Here is a 27,109-nt window from a genome sequence, read left to right as displayed (position 1 = left end):
GGGGTAACTCTAGCACCAGCAGAGGGCCAATCGACAACAGCAATTTGATGTGGTGAAAGGTAAAGGAAGAAGTTTAATAAATGTAACAACTGCATATTTTCTGGATTGTGCTTCCCATGATCAGAATTTAGAAAGTTTTCTCTTGGATTTCAGCTGATGCATGTTGCCCAATGCTTCATTTAAGGCCGCGGGGAATATTTGGGTAGCACATCCAGCTAGTTTGGTGCACACAGAGAGTCTAGTCATAAGTGTGGGAAACTCCCAAAAGTTGGGGGAAGATAAAGAATGCCAAGATGATAAATAAATAAGATGCCCCCAAGCAGCCCTGTGGTGAAACTGACGGGGCTGATTTGAATGGCCTGTCTGTCAGCAGTGTGGTGGGAGATGTGGATCTAACCCACTGGCCATATTGAAATAATATGGGTGCAGCGGAGTAGCTGAGGAGTCTGGCCCGGGCTGGAGGAGGACCTGGGTGAGGCATAGCCCCCTCCCCAGGGTACTCTAAGCCAAAGAGGAACCCTCACAAGCCCAAACCAAAGAGGAGCAGACACAGGGAAAGGGGGCATTTGGTTTTCCTCTTGGGCAACAAGGACTAAAAGGAGAATGTATGGCTTTCTGTGCATGCACACATTCAACATTCTGGGGTGGGTGGGTGATGAATGTGGAAGAAGGGGACCACAACTCACAATCTCTGCCTGGCGTGGACAGAAATATATAGCAGGATGGACGAGCTCGGGAACTGCTAGGTGTCGATGCCCAGCAACTATCTTTCAAGTAGTTTATTGCGGGAGCCCAAGAACCTCCTGCAAAGAAGACCTCCATCGGGAAATCCTCCTTGCTGTCCTGCAGCCACCATGCAAAATCAACTAGCTGGCTTTGCCTCATTTATTTGGGTTTTTGCATTTGGCTTTTCCTAGTACAGAGTGTTTCTCACACCCCCTGCAAGGACAATGCATGTATTTTCCCACAGAAATTTCTGCATCCATGAAAAGCAATGGCGTATTACATACCTGCAAATGACTCTCCATACCCCACACATACTGTAGTTGGCAGAAGGGGTGTTTTTTTAATCTCACCCCCCACCTCTCCCCCCACAATGCATTTCTGTGTCTTCTTTCTCAGGCCAATCGGAGAGTTCATAGAATATGGCAGCAGAGCTGCGGAGACGGGGTCACCGCCAGGTTTCTTCTTTGTTCGTTAAAGCTGGAGAATTTCATTGAAGGGAGAAGATCAGCAGAAGAGTCAGGAGAAGGGCAGGGAAGGCGTGCAGGATGTGGCCAGCCATGGCAAGGGGTGCGGCCGACGCCCCTGGGGAAAGAAGAAGCGGCAACACCAGCTGAACGGCTGCAGCAAGCAAGAGAACCCTGAAAGGCATTGGCAGACCCTCTCCCCTCTGCTGCCTGGCTTTCTCCCTGTTCCCCAGCTAAGTGTAGACCCTCAACTGCTCAGAGCTCCTCTTCCTTTTCCCTAGTGGGGAGCATGGAGGGCATTCACACAACCGGAAACTGGGTTCTGGCAGCACTGTTCTACCCAGCAATTGACCAAGGTTCCCCTCCTACCTGGCTTCCACACTATCACTTCTCCCTCCTCCTACCTCGTTGTTTGCTCCCGCACAACTGAAAATTGGGAGCACACACAGCTCCCAAACACACACACACACACACACACACACACACACACACACACACACACGTCCTACCTAGTCTTCAGTTGTGTGAATGACCCCATTGTGTCCTGGTTAGCAGCAGTTTGTCTTAGCCAGCCGGGGGAGGGGGGGAGGCGCCCAAGGAGGCGCAGCTGCCTCTGCTTCCCGGCAGCTGTTCAGATGGCTCCTCTCTCTCCTATGCTGCCTGCAGGCTGGTCGTTCATTAGGTAGAGCTGCACAGCTCTACCTGATGAATGGCCAGCCTTCAGGCAGCTCAGCTCGGGGAGGGTAGGAAAAGAGAGAGAGAGAAAGGAACAACCCAAGCTGCCTCCTTTGATGCCCCCTCGTGCACCCAGCTTGTTAGGACGAGCAGCAACTTGTGGTTAGAGCAGGCCTGCTCAACTTTGCCACCCCCCCAGCTGCTTCTGGACTACAAAACCCACAATCTCCAGCCAAAAAACAACATTTATATACTGCTTTTCAACAAATGTCTCCAAAGCGGTTTACGTAGAGAAATGATAAATAAGTGAAATGGCTCCCTGTCCCCAAAGGGCTCACCATCAAAAAAAGAAGAAGCATAAGACAGGCAACAGCCACTGGAGGGATGCTGTGCTGGGGGTGGATAGGGCCAGTTGCTCTCCCCCTGCTCAATAAAGAGAATCACCAGGTAGCGGGCGAGAGCTGGTCTTGCTCCCACAAGACCAGCAATCCCACAAGACCAGCTCTCCTCTGGTTCCCGATGCAAATGGGACTACAACTCCCAAGAGCCTTCAGCCACTGTGACTGGGCTAAGGGGAGATGTAAAGCAACAACATCTGGGACTCACATTTAAGAACCCCTGCCTTAAAGGAGGGGCACACAAATGTAATGGACGGATAGGCAAAACATATAAATCTTTTAAAAGACAGCTGGAGAGCTGCTAATAATTCCTCTTTCCCGACCTGGGAAAGTTGCTTTGCTGACAATTTGTTTGTTGTGTAGCTGCATTTGAGGCAACCTTGAAAGCAAATGCCAGAAGTCCCTTACTGCTGGTTGCTAGGTCTGGAATTCCTCCAAAGAGTCCAATGTTCAGAAGGTCCAGATCCACCTGCTTCTGTTTATGAATCCACTCTTTTAGAAGGTGATTGTGTTGATAGTTGTTCAGGTCTTCAAGATGTATACCCAACAGACCTCTTACATCTTCTGTTGTTAGACTCTGTGGAATCAACAAAAGAGAGCAGGTAACGAGGGAAACCCATGGCTGAGATTTAAAACATTTTGCTGCGGAGATGAGGAACCACTCAGTTGCTTAAGGCAAGAGGTGACTACTCTTACTGAAGCTCTGTAGGTATGTGCCAAAAATGTGATTGAGCCGATTCAAATTGGAATTGAACTCAAACTGATTTGACTCAAAACTGCTTGCAGAGAATGGGGTTTGTTTGAATCGATTCAAATTAGCTCAAATCCAAATTGGTTTCTAATCGAATTCGAATCAATTTGTTCACATTTTTTGCACATCCCTACTCTTCTGACTTCCCTACACGGTTCTTAGAGGTTTCATCTTAGAGAAAATCCCAGAGGTACTTAGAACTGGAAATGAAGGTTCAGTAGCAATTCCATTCAAATGTGCAAACACTGGCCAACATTCTGATTAACACTGCACCTGTGCAGCCACAAAAAGTGCATGTGCAAGGCTAGCTGAAAGATGCATATGAAATGCGGATGCGCACGCTGATGAATTTTGTCAATCCTCTGGAAGTGCTCTGCGCAATCTGGAAGTAGGTTCCTGAAATCTGCATGACCCTCAGGGACCTACAGTATTTCCTTGGAGGAAGAGTGGGATACAAATGTTAATAAATGGCTGCTGGCCATTATTATTTATGGATAGCCTTTTCCAGCAGGGGTTGAGGAGTGGTCACTTTTGACTAGCTAGAATTGTAGTAACAAAATGCCAAATGGTGAACTATTGAAACTTGACTTTTGAAACTGCAAAGTCTGAACATTTTGAGAGAATTTAAGACAACCCCTTCTTTGTTAGAGGGGCAAACCGGTCTTGCGGTAGCAAGCATGCCTTGTTGCCTTAGCTAAGCAGGGTCCACGCTGGTTGCACATGAATGGGAGACTAGAAGTGTGAGCATTGTAGGATATTCCTCTTAGGAGATGAAGCCGCTCTGGGAAGAGCAGAAGGTTCCAAGTTCCCTCCCTGGCAGCAGGGGTGTATCTAGGGGTAGGGCAGGCAGGGCATGTGCCCTGGGCGCCACTTGAAGGGGGGCACCATTTTGTAAAATTATTTTTAAAAAAACAAAGAAAACCCGGCTGCCAAAAACAAAATGGCCACCGTGCATGCTCAAATGGCCTCTGTGAGGCCCTAGGTCATGCCAGACCTTGCAGAGGCCATTTGAGCATGTGCGGTGGCCATTTTGTTTTCAGTGGCCATTAAAAAAAAAGATTTTTAAAAATGGCCACTGCACATGCTCAAATGGTCCCTGTGAGGCCCTAGAGGCCAGTGGGGGGAGGAGGAACCTTTGCAAACCCCCCAGCCTTTAGGAAGCCCCCCGAAGGGGCTACAGGTAAAAAAAATAATAATATATAAGTCACTGTACACATATTCATATTGGCACTATGTACAGAGAATCAGGGCTTGTGAATACTGAGCTGATGCTTATGAGCTAGGATTGTATTCATTTGCTCTTACTTTGCTTCTTGTGATAAGTGAGTTAAATGTGATGTCTTGCTAATATGGCTATTAATGGTGAATTTGTCTTTGAATCAGTGTGAAATCCTTAATATTAAGGCCCACTGGGATTTTCTTGCTCTCTTTCTCTCATTTTAACTGTCTTTCTGAAAGACTAGAATATATTCCAAGCAGTGACACAGTTTACTCTGCATATCCTTTAATTATTTACAGAGTATCTGGGAAAAGTCAAATTCTCCATTTATTTTTAAAACTTATGTAATGGTGATGCTACAATACATAGTAGAGAATTAGACAGGCACTTCTGTTGAGTTTTCCAAGTACACCTCCACATAGTATCTAGGTATTTCATGAGCCCCAGCATACTTAAATTTGTAGTTTTCCAGCATTTTTTGGTCTGGCTAAGTCCACTGCTAAAATAGTTTTTTTAAATTTTAAAAGATTAACGAACCTGACTTGTATTTTTCAGCTGATATTATGGTAAAGTTATCTGAAAGATGGGTGTCAGATGCTTGGACAGGGGGCGCAATTTCAGTGTTTGCCCTGGGCGCTATTTTCCCTAGATAAGCCTCTGCCTGGCAGCATCTCCAAGACAGGGCTGAGAGAGATTACTGCCCACATGCTTGGAGAAGCCGGTGCCAATGGGTAGACAATGTTGAGCTAGATGGACCAAGGGTCTGACTCAGTATACAGCAGCTTCCTATGTTCCTATATTATGAGCCCAGCCACCTGTTGAGATCATTTGGGGAGGTCTGTCTGCAGTTGCCACCATCTCCTTTGGTGGCTGCTCAGGGATGGGCTTACTCCATTGCTTGGGCTTACTCCATTGTACTCCAAATACTCTGGAATGTGCTCCCTGTTGAAATAAGAGCCTCCCCATCTCTGACAGCTTTTTAGAGGGCTGTTAAGTTCCATTTGTTCCTCCAGGCTTTTAATGGGACTGATATAACTTATTGTTTTAATGTTACTTTAATCTGTGTTGTATTATTGTGTACTGCCCAGACGCGTGAGTTTTGGGCGGTAGATAAATGGGTTAAATAAATAAATGCAAGCCAAAATGTGGGGTTTCCATTCAAAGCCTAACACATCTGAAACTGAACAATGTCCCCAATGATGGTTAGCTCAGGTACTCTTTTGGAAGGTCACCTTCAGTCCTAAGCGGAACTCCTACTCACCAGGAAAGAATCCCTTCTCAAAGTAAAAAAAGTAGAGATGTCCATGTTGACCATATGTTTACTGAGCTCCTTCAGCTCCTGTCCTGAAGCGCCACCTGGAGGAAGAGAGAGCAGCAATGGACGCTGTACTGTGTTTCCCCCCCTCAACTTCCAGGGTGAAATGGAAGCTTAGGCTAATTCACAGAGGACAGATCTGTCAGGCTACTAGTCTGAGGGCTATAGGCCACCTCCAGCCTCAGAGGCAAGATGCCTCTCAGTTGCAGCAGGGGAGCAACAGCGGGAGAGAGGGCATGCCTTCACCTCTTGCCTGTGGTCTTCCCGGAGGCATCTGGTGGGCCACTGTGGGAAACAGGATGCTGGACTCGATGGGCTTTGGGCCTGATCCAGCTGGGCTGTTCTTATGTAAATAGTTGGGCAACTCCTATTCTTTATGAGTTAATGCATTATACAGTGTGCCTCTGCGTATTTGAAATGTTTATGTAATGGAGAGCCCTTAGCTCTTCAGAGATTCTTTCTGGGGTTATAAAAAAAGTACAAAGCAAAATCTTATGGTATTTTAGTGCTGTGGGTTAGTTCCGCAAAGAGTGATGGCTAGGAAACAGAGTATGCCTTAGACTGAATGGGGGGGGGGGAGTAAGCATCATGGCTCAGCCTGCTACAGACCCCACCGACAATAGTGAGTCTGGGTTAGAGGCAGAGGAGGTATGACCATTCCTAGTCCCAGCCCTGAATCCTGACACCAGACCATAACCTGAGGGTGCTCTGGAGCGGGATTCCTCCCCAGGTAGCTCCATCAGGACCTGAGTCCCCTGGGGCAGAACCCAAGCCTATTACAGGGGAAAGATGTTGTCTCTCCCACATCATTCATCACTCCCACCTTGATACCTTAACACCAGTATTGACAACAATCTCAGGAGGGGCAGATAGAGTGGAAGAGGCGTGCCAGACTCCAGACAGGGGGCGGAGCCCAGGAGGAGGAGGAGTCTGGGCTGAGAGGTACTTAAGGGCTCAGCCTGTCTCTGGCTGGTATTAGTTGACTTGCTCCCTTAGACTCCCTTGGCTGGAAAATGTGATAGCAGAGGGGCTGCCTTGAGGGATGATGTCTGGCTCTCCTGCAACAACTGAATAGCGGCTATGTATTTACTGAGCGATGTGTTCATTGCTGGGAGAGTCTTTCCTTGCAATTGCATCTCAAAGGATGGCAAATCCAAGACATGGTTGCAGAACGTTTTCCAACAGGCTGCTGTGCTCCACATGGACTGCAGCTTCCTTTCCCCATGTGATGCTTCTGCTTACCTAGGTATGGCTTGATCAGGTTGTAATAATCAGGGAACTGTTCTTTTTGGTCAGAGAAAGCCTGCTTGGCTTTGAGGTACAGATTATCTTTGATGGACTGGGAGCATCTGGAAGTGCCCAAGGAGGCAGATCTGGAAGAGGCAAAAAGGAACAAGAGGTAAGCCAGAAGTCCAACTCACCAGTCCTTGGACTTGAATCTCTCAGTTTTGCTTCATTGGTTCTTGATGTTTGCCAAGCAATGTGATTAGTGGACTAATCTAGACTAAAGGGACCAATGAGACAACTTGACTTGTCTCACTGAATCCAATTAAAGCTGCCCAATAATTATATGAAGGCTCTCCATGACTGAGCTTGCTAGATCAAAACATCTCTCACAAAGCTCAGGTCTGTTGCAAGCTGATTAGTGTTATACAGGAGCACTAATCCAGACTAATGAGATCAATGAGACAACTTAACTCATCTCGTTGATTCCAATTAGTTTGGATGCTGCCCACTAATTATATTAAGGCTGTCTAACTCCAAATTTGGTGGATCTAAGTCCAGATTTGTGAGTTAGATCCACCTTTCTGCCACTGCCGAACTCCAAGCTATTGACCAAGTTAGAACTAACCACAGTATAGGATACGATACCATGCCTATATTGCCTAAATAACACATTTGTTAAGACTCATCTCGTTGATTCCAACGTCTTAATTCACGTAACTTCATGGCATTTTGGAACATAAATGAATGTGATAAACCAAGGGTTCTCAAACTTGGGTCACCAGATATTGTCAAACTACAGCTCCCATAATCCATTTGGCCATTGTGACTGGGGATGATGGGACCTATAGTCTGAAAGCATCTGGGTGCCCAAGTTTGAAAATACCTGTGGGAAACCCTTAGCATACTGTATTTACCCAAATACAAGATGACCCTGAATTTAAGACAAATTCTGTTTAACAAAATAGAGGTTAAATGCAGGCTATACATATTAACCTACCTCACAGGGTTGTTGTGAGGAGAAACATAACTATGTACCTTGCTCTGGGCTCCTTAAAAGGAAGAGCGGAATATAAATGTAAAGATAAATAAAAATAAAATAAGTAAATATTTACCCCAAAGGGAGAGGGTTCTGAGTTTAAGATGACCCCCTGATATCTAACATCAAAGGACTTGTAAAAACCTAGTCTTGGATTCAGGTAAATACAGTATGTTAAACTGAAAAGTTGTTTGCTTCGTTGAACTTTTTAAAAATTGTTACAGACAGTAATTTGATGGTTGCCTTGAGTCTTTCTTTGAAACAAGAAACGAGATACAGCCTTAAATTTTTCTAAAAGGTGCTGTTGTTTTCTTTTTACCAGAATTTACTTACTTGATGGCCTTTTCATCTATCTTGCTGAACATAAACCCTTTCAGGAGGCAGATGTATCTCAAGCCAATGGCATTCAGAGCTCCCGAATCCAGGCTCTTTGCAGCAGCAGCATATTGCTCAATCATTAAGGCAGCCTACGGAAAAATTCCCAAATCTCCAACATGTTAGCCTGCCATAATGTTATTTACTGAAGAACAAACGCCTGGGGGCCAACCCCCTTAAGAGACTGCTTCTGCTTTAGCACGAGCGGGAGCTGAACGGAAAGTTCCGCTCAAACCTTGGCTTCCCCAATGTGGCTGGGCTACAGCTCCCATTATGACTAGCCACAATGGCTGAAAGAGCCCATGATGGGAGTTGTAGCCCAACCACCACACAGCTCCACCTGACAAATGGCCAGCCTGCAAGCAGCCCGGCTCTCGGGTGGGGTGAGGAGAGAGAGAGGAGCCCCCGAACTGCTGCCAGGAAGCAGAGACAGCTGTGCTTCCTGGGGCGGCCCCTCCTGGCTCGTTCGGTCCTGCCGCTACTCGAGAGAACATGTCGCAGTATCCCTCTCCAGTGGGAATTGCCCCTTGTGGGCAACCGTTGGAGACAGATTCACAGGCCTCAAGCGAGGCAGTGAGGCTGCGTTCTCTGTGCCCCACAGCAAGCTCACCCAACACAGGTGGAGCTAGGGTGGCCATATTCTGTCTTTCCAAGTCTGGGTGCCTAATTTGCATATTATGTAAACGGGCTTGAAAATGATTTCTGAGCAGAAGAGTGACTGCACGTTTTGCACGAGACGCCTAAAATCTGGGTGAAACCCGGAATTTTGGGGGGCATGGCCACTCTAGGTGGAGCACCCAATATCCTTGTGATCTCACTCCACAACCGAGGAGAGGCACCGTGGCCAGAGACTGTGGAGGGCAGACTGATTTAAACATGACGAGCATATTCCAAGGCCCTGTTCTGGCTTGGGAAGAGGAGCGGATGGAAGAAACAAGGTTGACTGTGCTAAAAGAGAAAGGCCTCAGGTTGGGTCACGATGAGCAAAAACACAGCATGCCCGTAGTTACCAGGTGGTCACGCGGCCAATTGGACAGCAATGCAGCCAGGGTCTCCGCTGAGCTGATGTTCAACATGTTAATGTCAGCAGGCGTCAGAATCTCGATGATGCCTCCGAGATTGCGGGTTATTGGATCAGGATATCCTTTGGGAAACACCTGTCAGGATTGCCGAATAAAAATGAATGGAGCTCCTTCTCTTTACCTGAGCAGAAAGCTCCAGTGGCTTGGGTCTCTCTGGTCCTAGTCCAGCACTCTAGCCACTACACCACGCTGGCTCTTCTTCATTGTCGGGGGACCCAAGCTGGTGAACGCCCTTAAGGCATTGACATGCCACCTTGCGTCTTATGCTTTTCGTGTTTCTCCCACCCTCCTTCCAAGGGATTCAGGGTAGCACAAATAGAACAAGAGACCCTTTCCTTTTGTACCTCATCAAGGTTTGCCTTGACCGCTCCCAATTGCTCATTGGTGAATGAGTATTGCGTCACACTGCCCAGACGGCTCTCCAGGATCCTCCCTCTCAAACACGCCCGGAGTTCCGCAGGAGAATAATAAATTGGCATCAGATCGTCCCTCACCACCTCCTCTGTGATGGTTTTAATAGGTGGGCATCCTGCAGACACAAAACTCAAAAGTTAAGATGGAACAGAGAGTTTCCAAGCCCTAAAGTGCAGTGTGCTCTGTTATGAGAATGTCTATAAAACTGTATATATAACAAAATCCTGCCATTTGTATTTAATTATGTGAATCAGGGGAAAAGGTAAAGTGTGCCGTCGAGTCAGTGTCGACTCCCGGCACCCACAGAGCTCTGTGGCTGTTTTTGGTAGAATACAGGAGGGGTTTCCCATTACTATCTCCCGTGCAGTATGAGATGATGCCTTTCAGCATCTTGCTCTGTCGTTGCTGCCTGATATAGGGTTTTCCCATAGTCTGGGTTTGAACTGGCAACCTCTGGCTTGCTAGTCAAGTCATTTCCCCGCTGCGCCATTAGGTGGCTTGAATCACAGGGGTAAAGTAATTTCTGACTATGGTCCTAATGGCCTTATAGAGATGGGGATGAGGGCTCTCGTAATGGCTCCCGCTCAATAAAAGTTCTCAAAACAGTTTGGGTAGAAAAACAAACAATAGATAAATAAGATAAATGGATAGACAGACAGACAGATAGAGATAGATAGACAGATAGACAGATAGATAACTAAGATGTGAGTGAAGAGAGGGTTGTCTGGCCAGCTAAACACAAGGTTGCCGATTACTGTGTGTGGCTCTTCCATCACATCCAGTGATAACCAGCCCCCCTGGACATGTGCCCTCACCTATATCTTGCAGGCTGTAGCCACAGATATACCGCATTTACCTGAACCGAAGATGACTCTGAATTTAAGATGACCCCCTTTAAAAACACAGGTTAAATATAGGCTGTACTGTATTTACCTGAAATGAAGAGGACTCTGAATTTAAGACGACCCCCTGATTTCTAACATCAAAGAAATGGGGGGGAAAAACACCTAGTCTTGGATTCAGGTAAATAAAGTAAAGAAGCTCTACAGCAGCCTTTTCGGTTGACAGCTTGGCCCCTTGAGATGCTAAAAGAGAGCCTAGAGGCTGTGATTCAGACCGGCTGCTGCAAGGTGAGAACGTGGCACAGCCTCTGACCTGTGGTTGACCTGGCTGATGAATTGCCAGCTGCTGCATTTCGGCCTGAACAGATTCTCCTGCAAGAAGTGGGAGGGGGTCAGAAAAAAGAAGCCGGCTCTGGGGCTGGGGGGCGGGGGCTTTTCAGGCTGTCTCTGCTCTCCTCCAGAGACAAGCTCCATCCTCCACCCCCCATACAAGGGATGGGGCTGAGCGGAATGGGCTCTGGACTTGTGCCCAAAAGTCCAGTCTTACTGGCACTACCGATGTACATTATACAAACCTGTGCCATTTTTTAATTCCCATTTCTCACTATTTATTTCCAGTTTCCACTATTTCACAGATGTGAAATTTCTCTCTCTCCCCCCCCCCCACCTCCCTCACCCCATCCCCCTTGCCTATTCCCTTAGGTTTCCTACTAAACAGGGCGTCCTCCTAAATTCAGGACCGGTCCATACACAGACTAGGAGACCGCCCTGTCAAAAGGTAATCCCTGCAGTCTGGAGTGATACATCGAAGCGTCACTTAAGATGGGATGGAGATGAGGAGAGGCATGTGTCCCAGCTCCTTGATGGAAAAATAATCCCTTGAAATAGAAGACTGGCATGTTGCTCTCAGGGAGAAAGATAAGCTAGACATCTTTCCCCCCTGATGTTCCGTTTTCAAGAGGCAAAGAGTGGCACTGAATGCGTGGAAACACACAGTTCTGCAGCTGCCCACCTCCCGACATTACAGGCCAAAGTGAGTATGGTGTCTGGGAATGGTTTTATCATGTGGTCGGCTGCTTGCAGGGACCATTTCTAACTTGACTACATCATCGGTTTCAGGTTTACAAGCCATGGTCTCTTCATATACCAGAAGCACGTTTTGTCCTGTACGATTGGAGGTTTTTCACAATGACCGCCAGCTGTGATCTCGGCAGGTGAGAAGTATGTATGAAGCATTTGAGCCATGGGATTAAGATATTCTGCAAAAGGGGAAAGAAAAACAACAATGTGTGATTTCAGGGTGAGAAACCCAGTTACTCCTGAGTGGTCCTCATTTGATTAAGCTAAATATAAGTAAGCACAGGTTGTCATCCTGCATCAGATAATAGAACCATAGAGCTGGAGGAGACCGTCGAGGTCTTTTAGGTCAGCCCCCAGTTTAGTGCAGGACACTGACAGGAGGATTGCTGGTCTTGTGGTAGCCAGCATGAATTGTCCCCTTTGCTGAGCAGGATCTGCCCTGGTTTGCATTTGAATGGGAGACTACAAGGGGGGGGACCTACCTCTTCAGCCAAGCTCTTTCAGCTTTAAAAATTTTTAAGTTTTAACCTGTTTTTAATTTTTAGATTGCCTTAATTGTTTTAAGATTTGTGTACGTTGTAACTTGTTTTATGTCGTTGTTAACCGCCCAGAGACGAAAATTTGGGGCGGTGTACAAATTTGTCAAACAAACAAACAAACAAACAAATAAATAAAATAAAATACATGTGTGAACACTGAAAGATATCCCCCTTAGGGGATGGGGCCACTCTGGGAAGAGCACCTGCCTGCTTGCATGCAGAAGGCTCCAAGTTCCCTCCCTGGCAGCATCTCCAAGATAGGGCTGAGAGAGAGACTCCTGCTTGCAACCTTGGAGAAGCTGCTGCCAGTCTGGGTAGACGATCCTGAGCTAGAGAGACCAAGGGTCTGACTCAGTAGATGGCAGCTTCCTGTGTTCCTAGATGACCGCCCAACCTTTGCTTGAAAACCTCTAGCAAAGGCGAATCCGCCACTGCAAGAAGCAAGAATATTCTATCATCAAGAACTCTTGCATACTCATGAGGATAGCGGCACATGATTGTAGTGTATGTTTAATTCATGTTGACTTCTATTTTGGCTGCATTTTCTAATCTAGACCATGTTATGTTTTTCTGTATGGCTAATAATTGCTGGTCTGTGACCGTAATACATGCAATTCAGTTCCATCGTATGAGGATACAGCAGTCTAAAGTGTGCCGTCGAGTTGGTGTCGACTCCTGGTCACCACAGAGCCCTGTGGCTGACTTTGGTAGAATACAGGAAGGGTTGACCATTGCCATATCCCATGCAATATGAGATGATGCCTTTCAGCATCTTCCTATATCGCTGCTGCCCAGTATCAGTGTTTCCCATAGGGTTATTCTGGGGAAACATACCAGCAGGGATTCAAACCGGCAACCTCTGGCTTGCTTTCCCTGCTGCGCCATTAGGTGGCTAGTCTCCCTTAAACTTAAAAAACATCACCACTTTTTAAAAAACACTTTTTAAAAAAGGACCCATTAAGCATCCAGAACTAAGGATATGTCTTTCTCTTGTACAACTTCAACTCCATTGAAAGTGTTTGTGGGTAGTATACAAATAATTTGTTGTTAAATAAACAACAAATAAATACCCAACAGGAGAGGAATTCCCCCTTCTTGTCTCTCATCCTCTCCTATGGGGTGGGCTTGAGGTTTTGCTTCTTGAGCTCTGGTTTGCACTGGAGCTTTCCTTTTAAAAAACCTACCTGAGGGATCTGTTTCAGGATGTTATGGTCAAAGAGATGGAACAAACCACTAAGTTCTTCCAGGGTAGAGAATGACCACTTTGAAGGAGACCTGAGATAAAAACCAGGGAAATGGAAACAAGTCAGAGTCACAGATCACGGGAACAGCAGAGGGAAATCAGGAGTGGGAGTATCCTGGTTTAGAGCAGAGCTTTTCAACCTTGGGTTTCATCTCCAGATGTTGCTGGACAACAACTCCCATCACCTCAATGGCCATTGTGGCTAGGGATGATGGGAGTTGTAGTCCAACAACCCTCTGGGGACCCAAGGTTGAGATGCTCTGGTTCTCAGATGCTCCACTGGAAGTCAGTGTGACACTTTCTGCAAAGTCTCTCCTTTTCCAGGTAAGGAACAGAGCTATAACTTCTGACATACTGGAAGGAAAATCACATCTTATTCCATTCTCACTGATGTTTACATGATCCTCCATCTCTCAAATGTTCCTACTTGGAACAAGCATTAAGGTGAGAGTGATTGCAATCTGGTACTTGTCATTTTGGACTAAAGTCTCACCTGCAAAACCTAACAAAGGAACCTAATTTTTGCAGAAGTCGGATTCTGTGAAGCAAGATCTTCACCCCACACCCAGCCCCTTCAAATTAATTTATGTTATATAGTTTGCTTTTGCAAATTGGTTGGTGTGGTTTTTTTTAACTGCATCTGCAAGTTCTGTGGATCCAGAGTTCCTAAGCAAAACCCCAAATCCAGACACAGTTTTTAAAGATATGAAACTTGACTCTCTTCCCACCGAAAAAGGAACTTAATGGAAAACAATCATTATTTCGTGGTGAAATCCAACCTTTTTTAAAAACCAGGAAATCCATACATCCTCTTCTGAAGTACAATTTGCGTTTGAACATTCAAAGGGAGATTAGTTTAGGTGGAAATTCAAATGGCCTCCCATAATCCCTCAGCAAACTGCAAATGGCGACAACCCAAAGGGAACCCTACCCTACATGGGTGTATCCACTGAGGAGCATCTCTTGAATTGCTTTGACTTGATCCGGAGAAAAGGACCGACAGTGGCTTAGTTGCTTTAGCAAGTTCTCGCCAGTTTCCCTGATGTAAGTGTCATCAAGATCGCAGACCAAGTGGCCCAAGATGCCTGCATTTTCCTTGCTCACGCGTGGGGTAAAGATTTTCTAGAGTTTTTAAAAAAGAAAGAAAGATGTTAAGGTAAGTGGAAAAAACCAAGGATGTCAACTGATGAAAAGATTTGAGTTAAGTAATAACGGCTGCTTGATATAGTACCAGTGAGGATTTGAACCGGCAACCTGCTTGTTAGTCAAGCATTTCCCCGCTGTGCCATTTAAGGTGGCTACAACTTCTCCCTAAAATGCAGCCGCTGCAGTTTTTGGAGCAAAATCCGTAATTCTAGTGCTTACCCCACTGCCGCCAGATAATACAATTTTCATCTTGCACCTAGTTTGGGGCAAATTTCAGTCGTGGCATTTTATTTTATTTTTAAGTTTTATTTGGGGCTTCTTGGCCAACTAGGTGACATTAAGGATCCATTTTGTGCTTTGCTGCCACTTATTCTGGGCAGGGCACTTTCCAGATGACACACGCGGTTCATCAGTAAAATGCTTCGGCTTGGCAGCATCGTTTTGAACATGTAAATAGCTTGCGCAACCTTACTAAAGGTAAAGTATGCCGTCGAGTTGGTATTGACTCGTGGTGCCCACAGAGCCCTGTGGTTTTATTTTGGTAGAATTCAGGAGGGGTTTTCCATTGCCCCCTCCCACAAAGACCATGCCTTTCAGCATCTTCCTAGATCGCTGCTGCCTGATATAGGTGTTTACCATAGCCTGGGAAACAGACCAGCGGGGATCCGAATCAGCAACCTCTGGCTTGATAATCAAGCCATTTAAAATGCAGCTTTTTTTTTTTTTTGCCACGCACATGCAACACTGTAGGACTAAAACAGAAGGATAAAGCCCGAGAGAAGGTATCGGAAACGTGAACGACACCTTGCTGTCGGCACAGGGACCGCAGTGTCAAAACTTAGTCCACACTTAGTGGACAGTAGAGACCATGCTGTGGTGTGTAATCTGGAAAGCGCCCTGGTGCATCTGTGCAGAGCGTAGTGCGGATCTTACCACCAGCTGGTGCCCCTTCATTTGTTACTTACCAGGCAAAGCAGGGCCATTTGCAGCAGCCTCCTCCGTTGCAAGGAACCTTTCTCCAGTAAGTCAATGTTGGCGCTCCCAACCTGAATGGTATAGTCTTTGCAGTTCCCAGCTGCAGCCATGTTTTCCGGACTACATAGGAACATAGGAACATAGGAACATAGGAAGCTGCCATTCTGTTAAAAACTTGCAAATATAGCAGGAAAGGGCAATCTAGACATTTACCTCAAAATCAGAAACAGGTCCGTAGGGAATGCCTTGACACTTCTTGAAAGGTTATGGAGTACCAAGAACCTTTCTAGACACCTCAGCTGAAAAATAAAAGAGATGCTCCCTTGCTAAGTGCTGGATTCTGAACATCCATCTCAAAATACTACTGAGGGATAAAAACAATTTAAAAAAAAAAAATCCCAGCCCCAACGAATCTTTAAGTTCTACTGCCTGTAACGGTTGATGGCTGCCTGGCTGCCAGTTTTGGAGGCCTTGACTTTGCTGAAAGAAGGCCCAAACTGACTTTGATAACTTGGTGGCCCAAAGGAGGAATCAAAGTGGTCGATGAAGAGTGGTTATTACGTGGAGGGAAGAAATTTTGGGCAATGCTCAACAAGCCAAAGCGCAGCTGCCATTTTCAGCAACGGCAGGTGCAGAATATCTAAGATGAGTTCTTTTTGTTTCATAGGAACATAGGAAGCTGCCATATACTGAGTCAGACTATTGGTCAATCTAGCTCAGTATTGTCTTCACAGACTGGCAGCCACTCCTCCAAGGTTGCAGGCAGGAGTCTCTCTCAGCCCTATCTTGGAGATGCTGCCAGGGAGGGAACTTGGAACCTTCTGCTTTTCCCAGAGTGGCTCCATCCCCTAAGTGGAATATCTTCCAGTGCTCACACTTCTAGTCTCCCTTTCATATGCAACCAGGGGGGTTGAATCTGGCTTAGCTAAGGGGACTAGTCATGCTTGCTATCACAAGACGAGCTCCCATCTCCTTTCCCAGCCTCTTGCCTGCTTCATTTACCATCTGCAGCACACCTCTTAAAATGGTCAAACGCCTAGTCCTTAATTTCCGTATGAAGAGATGCTGGGGCTGAAAATGATTCCCCCCACCTCCCCTGCCGATAAACCTTTACCCTCATCCTTTCTCTGAGGGGTCCCTTTCTTTTACTGAGTGGTGGTGGGGAAGCACTTTGTATATGCTCAAGGACACTCTCTCCATTACTATCACTCCATACGGCAGGGATGAAACTTGGCATATAGAGAAAAATCCCCAGGCAAAATCCTGAGGTGAGGAAAGGAAAGGAAAGATTGTGCCATCGAGGTCAGTGTTGACTCCTGGTGCCCACAGAGCCCTGTGGTTTTCTTGGTAAAAAGCAGGAGGGTTTTACCATTGCCATCTCCCATGCAGCATGAGATGATGCCTTTCAGCATCTTCCCTCTATTGCTGCTGCCCGATATAGGTGTTTTCCATAGTCTGGGAGAACATACCAGTGGGGATTCGAACCCATAGCCTCCTGCTCTCTAGGCAAGTTGCTTCCCCGCTGTGCCGTTATGTGGCTCCCTGAGGTGAGATGCCACCTACAAATAAACCCCCAGAAAGTTTGGAAGTGCTAAGCCTTTAGTACTGAAGAGGCCACAGGGAAGCATGCAAGCTGACCTGCTCTATGTTCAGCTGGACTTGCTTCTGTTTAATGGCGATGGTGAACTGCTGGAATCCCTTGGTGTCCATGTAACTGGCCGCTGCGCAGGTAAAGCCTTTCAAGACAGAGGGGGACAGGCTGAAAAGCCAAAGGAGGTCAGTGAGTGTAGGCCAACCAATGCTTGGAACCGGGGCGGCCCTTTCATGAGGCAAGGTGAGGCTGCTGACTCCGGCGACAGGTTAATGGGGCACCAGCAGAGGTGCAGCTAGGTAATTTTGTAGCCGGGACCTAAAGGCCTTTGGAGCCCCCCACCCCACAAGTTAAGGATCACCCCCCTACACATAGACACACAATGATGCTTGCTACCCCAGGATTAGGGGTAGCAATTATGCTTGCTACCCCAGCTCTCCAAAGGGGCATTCCACCCCCCCTCTCACTTTTTCACTTTTAAAATTTGTATTTAAAACTTCATAACTTTGAAGGTGAAAACGAACATTTAGAAATGGTGAGCACTGTCCTCGCCAAACCCATCTCAACTGTGCCACAGAAAAATAAGTCACTCTCCAAAAATAGAAGACCTACAGACAGACAGAAAGCGATAAATGGACCCAGCAGTACCTGCTGAAATTAGAGCCGGACTTGAGGATATCATCAAAGAACATGGCGGCCTGTAGGAGCAAACCAAGAAGAACCTATCAGCTCTGCTCATCTTTGGGGCAACCAGGGCAGAGGAGACGGCAATGCCACTCCAGGGCCCAAGAAGGAAAAGAGGAAAAGGATAAGCTTTCTGCCTCACCTGATCTGGGGTCCATGGTTTGCGATTGAGATCGCTGATGCTGAATTCATCACCATGGGCCAGTACTGGTTTTGGTATATAGGGAACCAGCCCATTTGGGACATATTTCAACAAGTCGCTTAATGGATCCACAGCAGCAATGAGCTGGAAAACAGAAACATGGGCCAGGGAACAGCTTATCAGACCAAATAACTCTGGCAGTAGGGGCAGGAGCATGACAGAGCTGCGGAGAGGCCTTGACACCCATCGCTCCAGCCCTCAGTGTCTCTGTCAGTTGTCTCCGTCACATAACTTTGATTCTGTTTGATCCAGGGACTCCCAACCATGGTCCTCAGATCCTGTTGGACTACAACTCCCATTACCTGCAAGTCAGGAAGTCTCTTGCTGTGGCCTCTGACATGGACTTACTCTTTGTCCTTTGGTCAGCCACTCTTTCAACCCACCCTGTCTGTAATGTAAGGACAATACAGGACCCTGGCCTACTATACAGGGTTCTTATAAAGGATTACAACAACAATGTGATGCACCAACTTGATGGCACTTAATCAGTCAATCAATCAATCAATCAATCAATCAATGCATGTGGAGCACTTGGAACACTCAAAAGCATTCCAGAAATGCGAAGGTGTGTGATTCGTTCTGATTCTGAATGGATGCCGCAGGGCCTCCTCACCTTTTCCACAAACACAGTTTTCAGGGAAGGCAACAGCATTTCCAGCTGCCTGGCAAAACGCGGATCTTTCACAGCATCCAGGACCGCTTGGGGAGGCACCGTTTTCAGCTTGCTGCTGCTCAGCCCAGCCACCGCACTCCCAAGTGCTTTGAGGCTCCGTCCATCCATAATCTGTCAACAGGAAATTCTCAGCTGTAGGTTGTGAGGGATCTGACAGGGGTCTGGAGTCTCTGGGAGTTGGCATAGATTGACATCACAGCTGTTTTTTGAGATTTTAATGGCTCGATCTTGTGAGAAAGGTTAGTAAAAATATTGGGGGATGATATCCCAGAATAGCTCTGGTTGGAGTTGCAATGCTAAACCGGCACCACGCAACATGTCAAGCTGGAAGTCTGCAACCTGGGCACTTTCCAGACTAGCTGCTCAACAGCAGCAAAATGCCTCCGTTCAGGCAAGGCGCATTCGAAACGTAAACAGCAAGGGGAGCCGTCTCGCGGAAACCAACCACCTGAAAAAACAGCAACTTCTTTACACCGGGTATACGACACCCTAGCTCTATATCACAGCAATTAAATTCAAAACAAGGCATTAGCAATGTGAACGGCACCCTGCGGTCTGCGTAGAGACTGTGATGTCACAACGCAGGAAGTGTGGAAGCCCACTTCCGTGATACGATGTGACCCCATTGCAGGGTCTAATCTGGAAAGCACCCTGGAGACAATTCGGCTCTCTGCATGAACAAATCAGTGGAATTCCAGCCAAATTTGTGGCCTATTTTTCGCAGAAACGATTTCTGTATGTGTAGTCGTATATCGTCTTTTCCTACGAGAGTTTACATTGTTATGCAATATTATGAGATTCTTTCTGAGGTCTATCGACTGGTTTAATAGACTCGAAATTGGCCATCACTCTGTTTCATACTGTCTCATTTCCCTGTCTAAAAGGCCAGACATGGGCAAAGTCTGGAACTTAAATTAAAATCAGGTTAGAGGTGGATCAGAGTGGGAGAGATTATTTATTGTATTTATATACCAGCCCATATAAAATCTCTGGGAGGTTTACAAATTAAAACACAACAACAATGAAAACCTTAGATCCTATAAAGCAAATCGAAATCACCACCAGTCAAATGGTCAGGGTGAACCTTGTACGCTGTCCTGAGCTCCCCGGAGGATCAAATGTAATTAAATATCAATTTTTAATTTTGTTTTTTTTATAGACCGATTCAGATAGTCGGATGCTCCAAGCATAACGGAATGAAGAAAATAAGTTTACCTGAGGACACATGGAGGAGACACAAGGAACACCACTTGCTTCACTTGAGGGCTTTGCTTTGTTGATTCTGTAGAGGGGAGGAGTTCCAGTTCAAATATTAGCTTCAGCAGGACACACCCAGGTATCTTCTAGAGACTGTAGAGGCTGGTCCTAACGATGTGGGCCAAAGGAGGCACAGCTGCTTCTGCTTCCTGGTAGCAGCTCAGGGGGAGAGGCTCTTCTCTCTCCCTCCCTGCCTGAGAGCTGCGCTGCCTGCAGGCTGGCCATTCATCAGGTAAAGCCACTGTACCAAACGAATGGCCAAACTGCAGGCAGTGCAGGAGAGAGAGAGAGAGCTGCTGGCGGGAAGCAGAGGCAGCTGCGCCTCCTTTGGTCCTCCCCCCCCCCGCCCCAGATTGTTAGGATTAGCTGCTTCTGGCAAGCACCGTTTGTACTTGTTTCCGATGGTGTTTGTCCTGTGCCCCAGTCAGCCATGGGGAAGAGGGCATGATGGAGCCATGCAGAGTGCAGCAGCATGACCCGGACATCAGTTGGGCCTTTGCCCTGTTCAATTGCCAGTTGTTGGGTAGGATGAGCACATACCTTTTCACGGGGGGAAAATCAGCAGCTGCTGTTTTGGAAAGAAAAAAAAAGGCACCAGTTTGAAGATGATGCAATAGTGATTCAACAAAACGGTATGATCTAACACAGGGCTTCTCAAATGCAGGTCCCCAGATGTTCTTGGACTACCACGCCCAAGGGCCTTTGGCCCTTGTGGCTGGGGATGATGGGAGTTGTAGTCCAACAGCATCTGGGGACCCATGTTTGAGAACGTGCGATGTCAAAGCATCTGTTTAAGTGGGGCAGACACAAATTTGACAGGGAAGGGAATATGATTGCCTCGACACAATGACAGGATGTCAATGACTCCGCACAAAATTCATGGGGAAGAAAATGGCTTTGTTTGAAATATTTTGTGGAGAAGGGTTGCAGAGGGTCACAAAAGGCATACCTGTTTTAGACTGGAGGTTGCACTGTGATGGGAGAGAGAGAGAGAGAGAGAGAGATATGGTGTCACCAGCAAGCTACCCATTAATATCAAGGCATGGTTTGCAGTGACTATACCTATACAAGGGGTAGGCCATGGTCACCTTTGGCACTCCAACTGTTGTTGAACTACAACTCCCATCATCCTCAACTACAATAAAATGTGGCTGGTGATGATGGGAGTTGTAGTTCACAACAGCGGCAGTGTCAAAGGCTGCCTACCTCTGGCCCATACAGAGAGGCAATTCAAGTCACAAGCAAAACCTGTGTATGTTTGGATCCAACCTTTGTGCATGGACCACAGCAAACCAGGAGTACTTTTGTAATGTGTAGACTGTAGCAGCTGAAGATCATAAACCTCATGGAGTTATTGAGGGTCCAAGGTTGTGAATAAACTCCTCAAATGTCAGGAGTGTCTCCAAATCTGTATTGCACAAAATGGCTCATTATGCTAGCCATCAAGAAACATGCACTGTATTTGTGCTTTGGCGTACAGAGAAGCAAGGGCTCTCTCCACAGTGGTATCCTTTTCCATTTTCCTCCACTGAAACAGAATGTGAACTCTTCTTACCGGATATATTGGCTTAGAACCGGCCATGGTGGCCATTGCCCAACCTGGAAGACAAAAGATTTTATAAGATTTCAGGGGGAAGAAGGTATTTTAATCAAACAGATATTATAGAAAAACCTGCCACCAGGGTGATCTCTACCCTTCCTGCCATCCTGATCAGTGTTCCCTGAAACAGGGATTCCCAGATATTTTTGCAGTGTTAGGGTACAAATCGAATCTGGGGTGATTCAGGGTGGGGGGGCAGATTCAGACCCAAAATAAATCGAGGGGTGATTCAGTTTGGGTACAAATCGAATGGAAAAAATCGATTCATGCACATCTCTACTTAGTAGCAGGGAAAATGGAGGGAACACACAGGCCTAAGAAACACAACTGATTTTTATGGCTACATTTAGGATCTGCAGAAGCTCCCGGCCAAAACTCCCCCCAAAACTACAGGAACATTTCCAAACAGCAGGCTTTACCTCTCGTCCCCACCAATTTAGTAGCAAAAGTGTGTCTGCATTAAATGATGCTAACTCAGGGATGAGATGCGAAGGGGCCTCAGAACATGTGAAGAGAGAATAAAAAGCATGTGCAAAGTGCCTTTCCCTCAATGAAAGAACCACTGTTCATGACAGCGCTGCTCAGATTAGGAGGAAGAGATCCCAGGTTTGGATTGGCGTCAGTTCCTGTTCTCTGAAAATATTCCTCTGATATTTTCTGGGGTCAGACTCAGATTCAATTTGACTCGAAATTTTGCTTTATAAGAATGTTGGTCTCAGCACAGAAGCTGATAGCATTCATGAATAAGTGTACTCACCAATCACAAGAAAGCAGCTAAAGATTCGGGATAACCTTAGCATTATTCCAAAAGGATCTCTTCACGTGGTTGAATCTACCCACTCCAGAAAACAAAACAAAGAAATCACTGAATGCCAAGAACTGTTTCCAGATTTCACCGATCCCTTAAATAAAAATGGTCTCTCGTTATCTTAGGGGTAAACTATAGATTACTTTTAAGTATGTGCTTTGTAAGCATATATTCACTTAGAGAGGAGAGCTGGTCTGGTGGCAGCAAGCATGACTTGTCCCCTTAGCTAAGCAGGGTCTGCCCTGGTTGCATATGAATGGGAGACTTGATATGTGAGCACTGGAATTGGTACAAGGCAGCTCCCTATGTTCCAATTAGTGAGGTGTCCTGGATTATCTCTTTAGTGCTTCAGATACTACATATTGTAAAAAAGAAAAGTGTGCCGTCAAGTCGATTTCGACTCCTGGCGCCCACAGAGCCCTGTGGTTTTCTTTTGGTAGAATACAGGAGGGGTTGACCATTGCCTCCTCCCCACGCAGTATGAGATGATGCCTTTCGGCATCTTCCTATATAGCTGCTGCCTGATATAGTACCAGCGGGGATTCGGACCGGCAACCTTCTGCTTGTTAGGCAAGCATTTCCCCGCTGCGCCATTAGGTGGCTATATTACATACTGTACATGGTCAAAAAGAGGCCCTGTCCACTGGGAATCATATACTTGCTTGAAGCAATAAAACGGTGACTTCTAACAAAACACAGAGAGATGCACAGTGCATAAAAAAGGCAGAGAGAGAGAGGGAAGGAGGAGTCAGCCTTTCAAGGACAAGACATACCGTTGCTGCAGCCTGGTGTGTCAGGTTGAAGGGGGCAGGTTTCGGTGAGCGATCTGCTTCTCATGGGCTGTGCCAGCCTCCTGCTTCTCATAACGTGGTTTGAAACGCGAGGACAGATGTCAAGCGGCAGCCATTACCAGGGGCTTGGGGAACGGTCAAATGGAACAGTGCACTGGACGGGATGGTGCATGTACATATGTTAATTCTGGTGGCCTGTTTCAATAAATGGGAACCAAACGAGAGAGTTGGTGAGGCCAAGAGGAGGATGCACTGAAGGGAGGTACTTTAAAGGAGGGAACAAGAAACTCAAACAGCAAGGAAAGCAAACGGCACAGAGAGAAAGCAAGAATGTTGGATGAAACCTACACATTTGCTTCCGACTAGCTCTTTACTGTTGACAAACACTGCTTGAAACATACACGTTTATTTGTTGATGCACTTTCCCGCATGAAATGTGCACAGACATTAGAGAGAAGTGGCTAGAGAGAGATTTTTCTCCTTCTCTCACAACACGAGAACCAGGGGTCATCCCATGAAACGGATGGCCAGGAAATTGAGGACCAGCAAAAAGTAAAGTTGCACCATCGAGTCGATGTCGACTCCTGGCGACCACAGAGCCCTGTGGTTTTCTTTGGTAGATTACAGGAGGGGCTGACCATTGTCATCTCCCTCACAGTATGAGATGATGCCTTTCAGCATCTTCCTATATCGCTGCTGCCCGATATAGGAGTTTCCCATAGTCTGGGAAACATACCAGCAGGGATTCGAACCAGCAACCTCTTGCTCCCCAGGCAAGTTACTTCCCTGCTGCACCATTAGGTGGCCAGGACCAGCAGAAGGAAGTACTTTTTCACACAGCGCATAGTTAATCTATGGAATTCTCTGCCACCAGATGTGGTGATGGCCACCAGCTTGAATGGCTTTAAAAGGGGCTTAGACAAATTCATGGAGGACAGGTCTATCAATTATTATTATTATTATTATTATTATTATTATTACATTTATATCCCGCGCTTCCTCCAAGGAGCCCAGAGCAGTGTACTACATACTTGAGTTTCTCTTTCACAACAACCCTGTGAAGTAGGTTAGGCTGAGAGAGAAGTGACTGGCCCAGAGTCACCCAGCAAGTCTCCTGGCTGCATGGGGATTTGAACTCGGGTCTCCCCGGTCCTAGTCCAGCACTCTTAACCACTATACCACGATGGCTACTAATGTTGATGGCTATAGGCCAGCTCCAGCCTCAGAGGCAAACTGGTTTTGTGCACGAACCGGGACTCGAAGTGAACTCAACCGAACCAGATTCGAACTGAATCAGGCAAACCGGTTTTGTGCACATCCCTACAGAAGAGGGCAACCAAGATGATCAGGGGCCTAGAGCACCTTTCTTATGAGGCAAGACTACAACACCTGGGGCTTTTTAGTTTAGAAAAAAGACGACTGCGGGGAGACATGATAGAGGTCTATAAAATCATGCACAGCGTGGAGAAAGTGGAGAGAGAGAGATTCTTTTCCCTCTCACACAACACTAGAGCCAGGGGTCACTCCATGAAATTGATTGCCAGGAGGTCTAGGACCAACAAACGGAAGTACTTTTTCACACAACGCGTGATCCACTTGTGGAACTCTCTGCCACAGGATGTGGTGACAGCCAACAACCTGGATGGCTTTAAGAGGAGATGACTTCATGGAGGAGAGGTCTATCAATGGCTACTAGTCAGAGGGCTGTGGGCCACCTCCAGCCTCAAGGGTGTGCCTCTGAGTACCAGTTGCAGGGGAGCAATGGCAGGAGAGAGGGCACGCCCTCAACTCCTGCCTGTGGCTTCCAGCGGCATCTGGTGGGCCACTGTGCGAAACAGGATGCTGGACTAGATGGGTCTTGAGCCTGATCCAGCAGGGCTGTTCTTATGTTCTTATGCCTCTAAATCCCAGTTGCAGGGGAGCAACAGCAGGAGAGAGGGCATGCCCTCACCACTGGCCTTGGGCTTCCCATGTTAACGGTGGAATAGAATGTATATGTTTATTTTGAGTAGTTGTAATTCGCTTAAGTAGTGCCATATTTGATTCTGCACCAGCACCAGGAGCTGTGTGTCTCCACTTTCCTAGTTTGCCTGTCAACATGTTTACAGACTGCTGACGCTGCCTAAAGTGCTTTCCCACTGCATATCTTCACTCTCCCGTGTTACTTCCATGCATATTGTAACAACCAAAGAAAACACCTTTCTTTGAGCCCAGTGATTGGGCAGGAATAGCTATTCTAGAGATCAGAGATTCGCTCAGTAGGGAGTCTTGCATGCAGACTTTACTACAAAGACTGTTTTGTGATCTTGAAAGAATGCTAGTGCAAAAGGAGTGCTGAACAACCTAGCAAGGTTGGGGTTATTACTTGAGGGTGCCATTTTGTATCTGGTCTGTATATGAACCTTGTGTAAACATCATTTTCGGCTGCCCTGTTTTTATGGAAAGCTTTTTCCCAGGGACCAGTGCTTTTCCCTTGCTTTGCAAAGCAAATAAAGCTTTATACCTGTCTCCTCTGGTGTGGAATAAATGGGGCGATTGTGCACCAGGCATATCCGGGATTTTCACCGATAACACCCAGCAGCATCTGGTGAGCCACTGTGTGAAACAGGATGCTGGACTAGATGGGCTTCCTTGGGCCTGATCCAGCAGGGCTGTTCTTAAACATAAGCACTAAATGCCACTATAAGACCACTAAACGTGCGCACCCATCAGCCTCTCCTACTTTGGAAGGGTTTGGAGGCTTCCCACAGCCTGCAGGATTTTCCCATTTCCTCCCCACCACTAGTGCATGCCCTCACATCAATAAAGCCCAGTCCAAAAACTGCTCCTTCCTCCTCCTTGGCATGTGGGGCATCTGCTTTACTGATCTAGCTAACGATAATGGCAACTGCGGGGGTGGTGGTGGTCATGAGGCAGGGGAAACGAGTTTCTGCTTGGCTGTCTGATACAGGCAGGCCTGGGAGCCAATCGGGACACAGCTCCTCTAAGGCCCGGCCGCCATGTCCTGAGCAGAATTCTGAGGGAAAAGAAGCGAGTCGAGTTGTACCTCTGCTGAATCAGCCGAGGGACAGTCCCCGCCCAACTGTCACTGAACACGCATCTCTATTAACTTGTGTTAACGGTTAGCTTGAGAGATGAAGGGTTCATAACTAGTCCAGGGTTGCAATTCATCAGGACATTTACCTCACGGTTTTGGAGGATCTTAGATGGAGACACCGGCTGCACCAGATTTTAGCCCCTGTCTGCTCCCCGCCATAGCTGTTAAGAAACAGAGGTCCCTCCCTCTATCTCCCGGTGACAAGGAGATTACCTCATAATCACCACCATCATGGCCGCCATCATAATACCTAGGATTTGAATCATGCTTTCTCAGATGTTCAAAAACACTTGGTGTGAGCAGTGTGGCTTGCAAACTTGGCTGTTCTTCTCTTCCATAACCGGTGTCAGCCACCTCATTTCATCATTCATCACCATTCCTGGCTAAATTAATTAACTCTGTTAATTGTACTGCTCCTGGGGAATTGGCAAACACCCCTGACTACCTTTTGGGCCTGTGTGGGGAACTAGCAAGCATTAATGGAGTAGCCCACCTCAGAATAAATTTGTGCAAAGCTTCAGTCTCGGAAAGAACTGACGGAGAGTGTGTAGTTCAAAAATAGAATGGAGTTTAGGGATACAGGGAATGAAATATGATTAATAGGCAACACAATATATAACTAGCAAAACTAACAAGACTAACAAACCACAAAGAGGCAATTTGGCCTGTGATTCGAATCCACTCAAGGCTGACCAGAGAAATGGTCTTGTCCAATGGTATGTTCATTGCAGATGCCTGCTGGTGTTGGATTTCCAAGAACTTTGGTTGGCTTCCATCTACCTCCCGCGGGATCTGTGGCCATTATAAGGAAGTTGAAAGGAGGAATTCACCATGACTGTCACAATCCTGCAAATCTCTTGGGGCCAAGCTACACCTGATGCAGAAAGTGAAATGGTGCT

General features: G+C 46.7%; 1 protein-coding gene across 3 annotated transcripts; it reads right to left on the bottom strand.

Moving 5' to 3' along the window:
* Positions 1 to 1,041: 1,041 nt before the first annotated feature.
* Positions 1,042 to 26,392, bottom strand: LOC128336629 (mesothelin-like). Of its 3 annotated transcripts, none has more exons than XM_053276578.1 (23): positions 26,297 to 26,392; positions 23,096 to 23,308; positions 22,272 to 22,353; positions 21,470 to 21,513; positions 20,864 to 20,885; positions 20,455 to 20,482; positions 19,873 to 19,939; positions 18,598 to 18,768; positions 17,925 to 18,068; positions 17,747 to 17,796; positions 17,146 to 17,266; positions 15,721 to 15,806; positions 15,498 to 15,627; positions 14,318 to 14,508; positions 13,328 to 13,418; positions 11,672 to 11,783; positions 9,613 to 9,797; positions 9,197 to 9,343; positions 8,145 to 8,278; positions 6,791 to 6,921; positions 5,495 to 5,589; positions 2,672 to 2,840; positions 1,042 to 1,308 (listed from the first exon to the last, which is right to left on the bottom strand). In XM_053276578.1, exons 3-23 carry the CDS (start codon positions 22,312 to 22,314, stop codon positions 1,214 to 1,216), a joined length of 2,256 nt encoding a protein of 751 aa, XP_053132553.1. In that variant the 5' UTR covers positions 22,315 to 22,353; positions 23,096 to 23,308; positions 26,297 to 26,392; the 3' UTR covers positions 1,042 to 1,213. The 3 variants fall into 3 exon arrangements, with proteins under 3 accessions (XP_053132553.1, XP_053132556.1, XP_053132554.1); XM_053276581.1 differs by having other exon boundaries at positions 20,455 to 20,479; XM_053276579.1 differs by having other exon boundaries at positions 22,272 to 22,346.
* Between the last annotated feature and the right edge of the window lie 717 nt (positions 26,393 to 27,109).

The sequence above is a fragment of the Hemicordylus capensis genome, chromosome 13 (genome assembly GCF_027244095.1).
Source record: "Hemicordylus capensis ecotype Gifberg chromosome 13, rHemCap1.1.pri, whole genome shotgun sequence".
Lineage (NCBI taxonomy): Eukaryota > Metazoa > Chordata > Lepidosauria > Squamata > Cordylidae > Hemicordylus > Hemicordylus capensis.
The sequence above is the reverse complement of the archived record's forward strand: the minus strand, read 5'-3'. Positions and strand labels throughout refer to the sequence as shown.

Coding starts and splice junctions, on each gene's coding strand:
- LOC128336629 (XM_053276578.1), bottom strand. CDS start 22,314: ATGCTAAGGTTATCCCGAATCTTTAGCTGCTTTCTTGTGATTG. Junction 5,590..6,790: donor CCTGATCAAGCCATACCTAG/GTAAGCAGAAGC, acceptor CTCTTCCTCCAG/GTGGCGCTTCAGGACAGGAG. Junction 1,309..2,671: donor TCCAGACCTAGCAACCAGCA/GTAAGGGACTTC, acceptor TTCTTTCCCCAG/GGGCGTCGGCCGCACCCCTT.